General features: G+C 48.9%; 1 protein-coding gene across 3 annotated transcripts in view; it reads right to left on the bottom strand.

The window, feature by feature from the left end:
- MGLL (monoglyceride lipase) overlaps nucleotides 1-12,082 on the bottom strand; it is a 128,854-nt gene that overhangs the window by 105,294 nt on the left and 11,478 nt on the right. Inside the window, exons 1-2 of one of the 3 annotated variants that reach the window (XM_027583620.2) lie at nucleotides 6,351-6,506; nucleotides 4,930-5,074 (exon numbers count right to left, since the gene is read on the bottom strand). In XM_027583620.2, coding sequence (XP_027439421.1) covers nucleotides 4,930-5,054 — 125 coding nt within the window. In that variant the 5' untranslated portion in view covers nucleotides 5,055-5,074; nucleotides 6,351-6,506. Of the gene's footprint in view, nucleotides 1-4,929; nucleotides 5,075-5,545; nucleotides 5,675-6,350; nucleotides 6,507-12,082 lie in introns of those variants that run through there. The other 2 variants (XM_027583619.2, XM_027583621.2) reach the window with 2 other exon arrangements.

The raw sequence follows: 12,082 nt of genomic DNA, 5'->3' as shown, positions 1-12,082 counted from the left end.
ATGTCCAGCTAGATGGTGGAGACGCTGCATCCCCAGGGTCCGGATCCAGTTGGCTGGGAGAAGCCCTTATCTTCTGGGGCCACTAGGGCCACGCCCAAGGTGCTGGTGGTTGATGTGAGGAGGACATTGAGGGTGGCAGGAAGGGAGTGTGTTTTGTAACGTTTAAATATATCCCAGCTTTGAGGAATCACTTCTTCTCCAGGTAAATTTGCATAGGTGGGAGGAATTGTCCTAAAGCGGCATTGCCCAAAGTTGCAGCTACAGGTTGTGAAGGCTTCGTGGAGAAAGGGATCAGTGCGACCCAGGGCAGAGGTAGAGGATGTCAGCTGAGCTCCTCTCTGGGGAATAAGGGATAAGGAGAGGAGTATCGGGAGCAGGGACCTGGGTTTATTGATTCTAGATCCACTGACAATGGCCAAGGCCAACCTCCCCAACTTGGGGAGGTTCCAGAAACGATGCCAGGTGACCCTCGTTAGTCCCTTTCCTGCCATGTGCCCCATTTCCAGCCCCCACACCATGTCACCAAGGGGAAAGTCCTGAAAACCACACCAACTGCGCACCGCCTTGGATGCAGCCCAGACTGGTGCAACCGGGAGGGGAGAGGCAGTGGCATCCACGTGCGGGCGTGGCCGCAGGGTGACTGGTGGGGAAAAGCCAGGTTATGGAAACTGAAGTCAGACGCCAGAAAGGGAAAGAGCACAAAGCCAGCAAGGTCTGGAGAAGGAACTCCAGGGGCTTCTGTTCTGGAAGGTCTCTGAAAATGTAGGGGAGTTTGGAAGAAAATGCTAAATGAAATTTTCAAAAATGAGTCCCTTGTGAATTCCAGCAAGTCTCCAGGGAGGGTGTGTGCATCGGGACCTCTGCAAGCTGAGGGACAAGGGACAACCACACTTTGGAACAGCTCCCCTAATAGACCAGTTGTTATCACCATGGAAGCTAGAGACAGGAACACTTGTCAGCTCTTCAGAGCTGAGGGGCTGCCCAGAGACCAAGTGCATGGAGGGAATTATCAGCGTTAAAGAAAGATGAAGGGCACCGACGTATGTAGCCAACACACGCCCACTGCGGATAACCAGGCCAACACGCTCTGGCCCAGGTCTAGAACTAGGCATCTGCTGGGGACCGCAGCTGCACCATCACACAGTTGCAGGGGGCCCCCTGGCCCTCCTCATCACATAGAATCAAAGGAAGCCTTGAAATCCTCAAACTGAGTATGGTTTCCAACCACGTGGGGCAGGCGCACCTTCACTGCTCTGAGCGTGGTGGGGTAAGACCTTCCAGAACAGAAGCTGACATTTAACGTTGTCCTTTAATGGACTAAGGGTCACATGGCAGACTGAATGCAAAGGGGCTAAATGCTACTCCAGCGCACAGGAGCTCACAAGGCAACCTGAGCCTGACCGGGCGGGGGGTGGGGGGCTGTCTCTGTCTTCCTGCTGACATCAGGGCTGGAAATGTGCTGAAGAACCGGTATCGTCAAAGTCCGAGATACCGCATCTGGATAAAGCAACCACTCCCCCCAGGGCCTCCCAAGATTTTTGGTTTCCGAACGATCCGTATCTTTCATCTATTTCCCACTTCCAGTAATTATGAGCAAATGATTAGGGAGAATTCATTATTCTTTTACTCTTTACTGCAGGGTGAAGTGATCTTCAACCTTAATGAGAAATGCAAGAATTGATCAGGAAGACACTACTTTAAAAGACGAAGGTCTGTCTTTCTCAGTGGTGCATTAAGAGCAACCGACTTGGAGCCAGAGGATTCTGAACTGAATCCAGCTACGCTAGCTGGGTCATCTTGGGCCTGTTCTCCCACGTGTAGAATGGAAAGAGTCATGGTAACATTTGCCTCACAGGTTGATGCGAGGTCCAGATGAGATCGTGTGTGTAGACAGTCGAATACAGACCCTGTAACATATTTGATACTCCATTAATATGAGATACTCAACTGATATGATTCTGCTCTACCTTAAGCATAACATTTGTTATCATAGGAAATAACACCAGAGGAGCATGAATTTGCCTTGACACTGCCAAACGTAGGCTTAAAAATCTCTGGCACGTGCGGCGCCTGGGTGGCTCAGTCATTAAGCGTCTGCCTTCGGCTCAGGTCATGGTCCCAGGGTCCTGGGATCGAGCCCCGCATCGGGTTCCCTGCTCCACGGGAAGCCTGCTTCTCCCTCTCCCACTCCCCCTGCTTGTGTTCCCTCTCTCGCTGTGTCTCTCTCTGTCAAATAAATAAATCTTAAAGAAAAAAAAAAAAACAAAGCTCTGGCACGAAATGATTCAAGGCTGAGCCTCTGGCCTGCTATCTTAAAAACAGTGTCGTGTTTGGACACACATGTTAGAATGACGATCCTAAGAAATGCTTTCTTCTTTCTCAGGGTCCAGTTTGAGGGGCTGGCATTTATAAAGACATCATCTGTTTCCATAAGCAGGTTAGGCCGGTTTCCCTGCTGTGGCTGACACCTGTGACCCAGAGTTTCTCTGAGCCACCTGCAGGGCTGGTGTTGGAGCCCAGCAAGTCCTGAGAGAGCAGAAGGTTCCAGGTGCTCTGAGGCAGGCCCCAGGAGCTGGAGGCAACTCGCTGACCACAAAACCGACCCAAAGCAGTGCAACCAAGAGGGGTGCACACACACCCTCTGTGTAAAGTGACACCTGAGGTGGCTTCGGAGGTCTCAAGGTCCTCTGGGAGAAATATTTTTTTTTTTTAATGGAGCAGAGTGGAAGGACAGAGAGAATGTGACATTTGTCTGGGTTTCCCCCACAGATGGTAGAACAGAGAAGGCCCTGAGCTTAACTGGGAAAGGGCCTTGAGGACACTCCCCAGAGGGTACCGACTGAGGCCAGTGGTGACCTGCGGTCCCCTCCCCCTTCCTGAAAGCAATAGGCAACAGTGTTGAAACTCCAGAGTGGAGATGTTCCGGATCACACAGGAAGGCAGGCCTGCACGGTAGCTGCTGGCTGCCGGAGCAGCTGCTCTCAGTTATTAACACATGGACATGCTCTCATACCAGGTGGTATAAACCTCTGCCCTGAGGCCCTCACCACTCCCCATCACTCTGGCTGCCATGATCTCTCCTCCAGGAGGCCCTAACCCTCCTCAAGATCCAGAGATGCCACCACAGGGTTAACACCGGCCACAGGGGGCCTCCCGGAATTTCTGATTGGTCGGGACTGCTGGTGAAATGGTTGGAAGATCACCCCTGACATTGGCCCCAACTCCCTACCATCTGCACCATCTCCACGGGGTAGAGGCCGAGTAGATGGGGATGCCACCGCCCCGGTCACATTTCTCTCCCAACTCCCAGGACCCAACTGCCTCAGCCACCCACCTACTTTCTTACTGCCATCGGCAACCACTACAACGCAAACCCTGACTTCCCAGAGACAGCTCAGTTCAAACTACGGGGGGTGGGGGTGTTGCTGCTTCTAAGTGGAGCAAAAGCTAAGGAGCAGACAGAATTCCCCACAGCACCACGTCAGCGTGGAGATTGTGAAAACCACTCACAGCCAAGGAAGGGCAGCCAATTCGGCCATTCCCGACCCACTCGCCCACCGCCCTTCGCGGCCCCAGCCAGACACCCACGGCCCTCCTTATTTCATTGACCTCGAACTAAGATGGCCTCCCCACTCAACCAAGGAAAGCTCCCAAAGTCTGGGACCTGGACATTAAAAATGTATACTTCCAATTCTTTGTCCTCTTTTTGTAAATTGATCAAATAGTGCACCACATACCACAAAGTTCTTAGAAATTGAACCGAGAATATGCAATTCTACAGCCAGTTAAGTCAGAGTGGAGAATAAGTCAGAATGCAGAATTAATGATAATGCTTGACAACCCTTTCTCTCCCTTCCTCCCCCTCTCTCTCCCCACCCCCAACTTCCTCCCTCCTTCCTTCCCTCCCTTCCCCACTCGCTCCATCTGACACATATGCAGACATACACACTCTCTTCCCGAGGAAATCGTCAAGAAAGATATTGCCAGAACTGGTAGGAATTATTACCAGTCCATTATGAAAGCCAGTTTACAGCTGCCCTGAAGCTATGATTTAAACCAGGTCTTTAAAAGTCCCTATGTCTGTGTTTTCAAAGGGTAGCTACCTGGATTACCTTGTTGAAAATATAGGAGAGACTCTCGGGCTGTGCTAGGGTCAGGTGATCACTGAAACACAAAGAGAGACATAATCCACATTAGACCATGTCCCCTAGGAGACCAGAGGCCTTCGAGGCAGGTAAAATGTCCATGGGACAGAAGATGCTCACCTGTCACCAGGCCAATTGGTTACCACAAATAATTTCTTTCCCTGGATAACACAAACAAGCAGGGTTTTCCTTGTTTTGTACAAGAGGAGGGGAGCAGCCGGAGACCAGCTGTCTGATGGTGTATAGTCCCAACGCCTGTTTCTAATAGCAAGACAAATTCTTAATGGAAAACGTACAAAGTAATTGAGCTGGCAAGAAATCAGAAGGAAATACCCAGGCCCCTTTCTTCCTAGTTGTACACGTATGATACCTCTGAAGCTCATAATCAAGCAGGAAAGAGAACGAAGACTACTGTATTGATATATTTTGATTTTCTTATCTGCTTAGGTGGCTTTCTGGAGTTGTTGGGTTTGGTTTTTAAAGGAATGCTTGTACCACAGGAAATCAATTTCAGTACAAAAAATAAAGTCATGTGGAATTTTTGAACACTGCCATACGGTAGAATCCGTATCCTGGTTGTTATAATGAAAATAGAACTCCTGCTTCTTAATTAAAAAAAAAAAAAAGATCAAGTATAAAGCTCAGCTTTGTTAGCACTGCTGTGCCTGATGTGAAGTAGGTCATGAAGAAAGTGGCCCCAGATGAGATGCTACATGAAGAAGGAGGAGAGGCAGGTGAGAATGTGCCCATGTGCATCTGGGGCAGCACTCTGGGGCAGACTTACTTGGGTGTGCCTGTCGGTTTCCAGTACCTGCAGAAGAGGTACTGTCCGTCGGCATTGACCAGGTGAGGCAGGTCCTGGTATGGAACGCTCTGCGGGGTCTGCCTGGGAGAACTTTCCTCTGGCATTCTGAAAGGATCTGCAAGTCCTTGAAAGAAAAGAGGACATATTCCAAAGTCAGAAATATGGCAAAACACATAGAGATGGAGAGAAAAGCCTTGTTTGGTGTCAGTAATAATTTTTAAGCAGTTAAAAAAAAAAAACCCTCCATTTCAAAGATTTTTAAAAACCCATATATTTCTTGCAATCTCTCCGAGACTGAAAAATCCCATTTGTTCTTAAGAAAATGCTCACTTTATTTTTTAAGTGCCTCATTACAGCCTTTTCCCCCTTCCCATCTGTGTTTATTTTAAATCATTTCAGGAAACTTCATCTTAAAGACTATTTTAGCTGTAATCAAGTGGAAATTATAGTCAGCTCTGTGGGTATAAAGACCCAGCTGCAAGAAGACCCATCTATCTTAAAATCCCCAAGGAAGTTTCAAAGGGGCACAATAATGAGGTGGATGATACTCCAATTAATTCCTCCTGTCTGAAATTCCAAAGGTTCCATGACAAACCTGTTTCCATCATGTCCTGGTTTTTGCATTCCACAACCACCACAGCATGAAGGATCAGAGCCAGGCAAATAAGGGCTGTTCCCTCATCTCGGCCGTCACAGGGCAGCATTCAAGCAGCTCCCGAGCCCCTGTCCCCTACCCCACGCCCTGCCCCCAGAGCCTGCCTTTCGGGCTTTAGGGGTGCGGAGCCAGGGAGCCTGTTACCAGCTAGCACTGACAAGCTCTCCGGGGCTCCCCTCCTTCCCCAGGGGCGGGGGAACAGGCGCCTGCGATGCCCCGCTACTAGTTTAGGTCATTACTTTCCTTACACAAACCGATGGAGGGGTTCGGGGACGAGAGGGGCTCGCGAGCCCCGGGAAACTGGGAAACTAGCTCCGCGCACACCGAGGCACCTCGCACACGCACAAATGCGGGTCCCCGAGGCAAAGTCACCCCCGAGGCTCCTGACAAACTTTGCTTGCTGCCTGTCTCCGACAGCGCAGGGAATGGAGCTCTGCAGCTGTCACTGGGAAAGCCACAGGAAAAACCAGGAGACTTCGCCTGGCGTGTGCACGGGGACGGCGGGGACCAGGAAGATGGAGTTGACGGGGACAAGTTGGTTTGGGGGCTGGTGCGAGGGAGCAGGGGAGGGCGCGCGCACACACGCGCACACACAGACACGCGCACCACACAGACACGCGCGCACACACGCGCGCGCACCAGGGGGCGCGGGAGCCCACGCCGAACGCGCGGGGGACCCCCGAGGCTGCTCCCCACCCCTGGGGACGGCACTTGCTGGCTGGGGCGGGGGCCGGGAGGCAGTTACCGGGGCCACGAGCGCCGCTGTCGCGTTCCCCGAGCGCCGCGGGTCCTCGTCTGCGGCGGGCGGGTGCCGGGCCAAGCTGCGCGCCGCCGGCTCCGCGGCGACAGGGCGCGGCGTCTGCGCTGCCACTTTATCCCCGGGCCGGCTCGGCGGCGGGGGCGGCCCGAGGTGGGTGGGGACGCGCGGGACAGGCGGGCGGTGCGGAGAGGCGGCGCCCGGGGCCCACGTGTGCCCGGCCCGCGGGGAGGAGCCGGGGGCACAGCCCGCGGACCCGGCCACGCGCTCCTCCCCGCCCGACCTCGTGGGAGGCCGCGCCCCGGGGTGGCGGCCCGGGGACCGTCACGAGGCCTGGAACCCAGGCGGCTTACCGGAGTGTCAGCGCGGGAGGACTCGCCACACTCACGCGCAACACACCTCGCGCACACAGACCCACGTAAGGACACAAACGCACACCACACATACAGACTGCAAACGCACACGGACCACATGCGTGCCCAGACCCACACCCAGATACTACACGTAAAGACACAGAAAACACACATGCAGATGCTACATGTTCACAGGGACACACACCACACATGCAGGCATGCATACACGTCCCCACAGATACACACGCATGGACACATGGGGATGCACAAACAACATACCACACGCACAGACACACAAACGCATACATACTTAATACACAAAGAAGACAGGCGACATCCACAGAGATACACAAACCCACATAGACATACATAGAAAGGAACGCAGAGTGACACACTCATGCACACAGACACCCATAGACCTCTCCAAGCATACAAACATGACATGCACATATGGGCAGACACTCATATCGCGTGCACGCACACACGCACACACTCATACACAGACATATTCACCCCCCCCAGAGAGACACACATGGTCAGACACACACATAAAAAGCTGGGGTGGGGTGCACAGCTCCCCAGGAGGTAGGGTAGAGGCAGACTGATGTAGGCCTTGTCCCTCTACTTCCAACCCAGCAACCGTCCCCAGGTCCCAGGAGGTGGGCCCCCAAACGAAATCTCCGGGGCATCTACACAGGCCAGGGGCAGGTCTGAACAGTGTCCGGTACAACTAGCAATGTAGCCTGTGGTGGTACAGGAGCCAGCCCTGGACTTAGAGTCCAGATCACCTGTTCTAGCTCCTCCTTCCTGTGGGCCTTAATCTCCCCACCTGTAGTGGAGGGAGTGTAGTCCAGATCACCTGTTCTAGCTTCTCCTTCCTGTGGGCCTTAATCTCCCCACCTGTAGCCTGGTTACTACAATACCTGTGTCCCCAAGGAGTGTGACAAATGTCCCGAGCTCACACTGACCTCAGCTGGCCTTTGTGCCTTTCCTTCTTTCACAAATAACTTTACACCATAGCAATGTTGAAAAGAACTGCTGTCCTCCAGAAACTGGTATCTCAATGTCACATTGTGTGAGTGCAGGGGGCCCAGGCTGCTTAGAGCCTGTGATCTAACTTAAGAAGTAAAACAATAGCCTTTGAGAAGCTATGAGTTTTAAGTGCCTCCCTGTGGCTCAGCCAGCTCTCTGGCCTCAAGCAGTTCACCAGGCCCGGGACAGAGAAGGGGTAGCTACATGACTTCTCCAAGGGGCAGTGTACAACATCCGTGCAGGACGTGTCTAGACGCGTCTAGAGGCAGCAGCCCTGGGGCAGGGAGCTGGGGGCGGGCCTTCAAGCTGGCCCTGCTAAGTACATTGTATTTACTTGGATGGCAATTTCTTCAAGGCGGGGCAATTGGGGATCTGATGATACGGGTCAAGAGGGCCCAGAGCCCACCAGTCTACCTTGGATGCTGCTGTTTTTTCGTTTTTTTCCAGCTCCAACATTCCAAAACTTTAAATAGACAGTGTGAGAGTTTGGAGGACAGATTTTGCTGAAGTTGTCACAGAGCCTCCCTAGAAATGGTGGTAACAGAGTTTGAAGATTTGCTTGCTCGGTTACCAGCATAAATGAGAGCGTGGTGTACAGTCAGCAGGTTGGGAAACCGGGAGTTAAGAGATTGAGACTGTGCTATTGTGTATCTGGCTTTTTTTTTTTTTCCTAAGTAAACTTATTTTGAGATACTGGTAGATTCACATGCAGTTGGTAACAAATAATACAGAGAAATGCTGTGTGTCCTTTACCCACTTTCCCCCAATGGTAACATCTTGGGAAACTGTAGGACAGTATCACAACCAGGATATTGACATTGATACAGTCAAGATGCAGAACGTTCCAGAACATTGTGTTGCGCTTTTGTAGCCCACCCCCATTTCCTTCATAACCCTTGCCAGGTGCTAATTTGTTCTCTGTTTCCAAAATTTTCTCATTTCGAGAACTTTTTATGACTTGAATCAACAGTATATGACCTTTTAGGATTCACTGTTTTTATTTAACATTTCCGGGTGGTTGTGTGTAGCATTCTAGGATGTGGATAAACCACACGGTTCGTTGAGAGACTTTTGGGTCATTACCCCTTTGGGCTCTCACAAATAAAGCTGCTTTCGGCACTCATGTAGAGGTTTTTGTGTGAACGTGAGTCTTCATTTCCCGGGACGGTAATTTCTGGGCCATATGGAAATTGCATGTTGTTTAAGATGCAATGTGTTCCAGAGTGGCCATGCCATTTCACATGCCCATCCAGAATGTGTGAGAGATCCAGTTTCTCAGCATCCTTGTTAGCATTCAGTGTTGTCTCTCTTTCTTTCCTTTAGCCTTGTCCACCCCACTGTCTTTTCTCCTCGTCTCCCTCTGGGACTCCATGATCCGATGTTAGATCTCTTGTTATGGTCCCATAGGTCTCTGAGCCTCTCTTCATTTGTTTTCCTGTCTATTTCCTCTCCGTTGTCCAGATGGGGTAATTTCTAGTGCCCTGTCTTCCGGTTCACTGCAGTGTTGGATGTGTCGAGCACGAGGTGCTTGTAGGGGAGGCTGGATTTGTGGGTCTCGAACTGAAGAGAACAGTCAGGCCAGAGATGTGGGAGTTGGCCAGAAATGATCCTTGTATCCGTGGGATAGAGCACACTCACCTCAGGAGAGTGGGCAGGCAGAGGTATAACTTGGCAGCCTGTGGACTGCATCTGGTCAGAGGAGGTTGAGATTGGCCATTGCTGTGCTTTCAAAATATTTGAAATCCTGGCCAACATTCCATGTGATAGTGCTGGTCTCTGGATTTCCTCTAAAAGGCCAAAAGCCTGGCAATATGGGGCCACATTTGTGCCTGACAGTGGTCAGCATTGTGGCTGGATGGAAGCTGCCCTCTTTGGGTGGTACACGCATCTGCCTGTTTGCCAGCCCCTCTGCTACACCCCCCTAAAGAAAAACTAACTCTCCAAATTGATTCTATGAGGCCAGCATTACCCTGATACTAAAACCAGATAAAGACAATACAAAAAAGAGAACTATAGGCCAATATCTCTGATAAATATAAGTGCAAAGCTCCTCAATAAAATATTAGCAAACCGAATCCAACAATACATTAAAAAGAATCATTCACCACGCTCAAGTGGGCTTTATTCCCAGGTTGCAAGGTGGTCCACTATTTGCAAATCAGTCAATGTGACACATCACATCAATAAGACAAAGGATAAAAACCATATGATCACTTCAATAGATACAGAAAAAACATTTGACAAAGCCCGACATCCATTCATGATAAAAACCCTCAACAAGGGCGCCTGGGTGGCTCAGTTGGTTAAGCGACTGCCTTGGGCTCAGGTCATGATCCTGGAGTCCCGGGATCGAGTCCCACATCGGGGGGGGGGGGGTCCCTGCTCAGCAGGGGGTCTGCTTCTCCCTCTGACCCTCTTCCCTCTCATGCTCTCTATCTCTCATTCTCTCCCTCTCAGATAAATAAATAAAATCTTAAAAAAAAAAAAACCAAACCTCAACAAAGTAGGTTTAGAGGGAACATACCTCAATATAATAAAGGCCATACATATATGAAAAACCCACAGCTAACATCATATACAATGGGGAAAAACAGAAAGCTTTTCCCCTAAGGTCAGGAACAAGACCAGGATGTCCACTCTTACCACTTTTATTCAACACAGTACTGGAAGTCCTAGCCACAGCAATCAGACAAGAAAAAGGAATAATCCAAATTGGTAAGGAAGAAGTAAAACTTTCACTATTTGCAGATGACATGATACTATATATAGAAAACCCTAAGTACTCCACCAAAAAACTACTAGAATTTAGTAAGGTCACAGGATACAAAATCAATGCACAGAAATCCATTGTATTTCTATACACTGATAATGAAGCAACAAAAAGAGAACTCAAGAAAGCAACCCCATTTACAGTTGCACCAATAAAATAAAGTAAAATAAAATAAAATACCTAGGAATAAACTTAACCAAGGAGGTAAAAGAATGGTACTCTGAACACTATAAAACATTAATGAAGAAATTGAAGACAACACAAACAAATGGAAAGATATCCCATGCTCATGGATTAGAAGAACAAATATTGTTAAAATGTTTATACTACCCAAAACAATCTACAGATTTAATGCAATTCCTGTCAAAATAGCAACAGCATTTTTCACAGAACTAGAACAAACAATCCTAAAATGTGTATGGAATCACGAAAGACCCCGAATAACCAAAACAATCTTGAAAAAGAGAAACAAGGCTGGAGGCATCACAATTCCAGACTTCAAGTTATACTACAAAGCTGTAGTGATCAAGACAGTATGTTACTGGCACAAAAACAGACACATAGATCAATAGAACAGGATAGAAAGCTCAGAAACAAACCCATGATTATATGGCCAATTAATCTCCAACACATGAGGCAAAAATATGCAGTGGGAAAAAGACAGTCTCTTCAACAAACGGTGTTGGGAAAACTGGACAGCCATGCAAAAGAATGAAACTGGACCACCTTCTTACACCATACATAAAAATAAAGTCAAAATGGATTAAAGCCCTAAATGGAGATCCAAAACCATAAAAATCCTTGAAGAGAGCACAAGCAGGAACTTCTCTGACGTCAGCCATACCAACATTTTTCTAGATAGGTCTCCTGACGCAAAGGAAATGAAAGCAAAAATAAACTATTGGGACTATATCAAAATTAAGACTTCTGCGCAGTGAAGGCAACAATTAACAAAACTAAAAGACAACCTACAGAATGGGAGAAAATATTTGCAAACGACATATCTGATAAAGGCTTAGTATCCAAAACATATAAAGAACTTATACAACTCAACACCCCCCAAATCAAGTAATCTGATTAAAATGCGCAGAAGACATGAACAGACATTTCTGCAAAGAAGATATCCAGATGGCCAACAGACACATGAGAAGATGCTCAACGTCACTCATCATCAAGGAAATGTAAGTGAAAACTACAACGAAGTATCACCTCATACCTGTCAGAGTGGCTAAAATCAAAAACACAAAGAAACAACAAGTGTTGGCTAGGATGTGGGGAAAAAGGAACATTTGTGCACTGTTGGTGGGGCAACAGCCAACAAAATTGGGGCAGCCACTGTGGAAAAGAGTATAGAAGCTTCTCAAAAAGTTACCCTATGATCCAGTAATCACACTACTACATATTTACCCAAAGAATTAAAAAACACTAATTCAGAGGGATACATGCATCCCTATGTTTATAGCAGCATTATTGATGATAGCCAAGATATGGAAGCAGCCCAAGTGTCCAACAATTGGGGGTGAAGGGATAAAGAAGATGTGATATATATGTGTGTGTGTGCGTGT

The sequence above is a fragment of the Zalophus californianus genome, chromosome 1, assembly GCF_009762305.2.
Source record: "Zalophus californianus isolate mZalCal1 chromosome 1, mZalCal1.pri.v2, whole genome shotgun sequence".
NCBI classification, from domain to species: Eukaryota; Metazoa; Chordata; class Mammalia; order Carnivora; family Otariidae; genus Zalophus; species Zalophus californianus.
The sequence above is the reverse complement of the archived record's forward strand: the minus strand, read 5'-3'. Positions and strand labels throughout refer to the sequence as shown.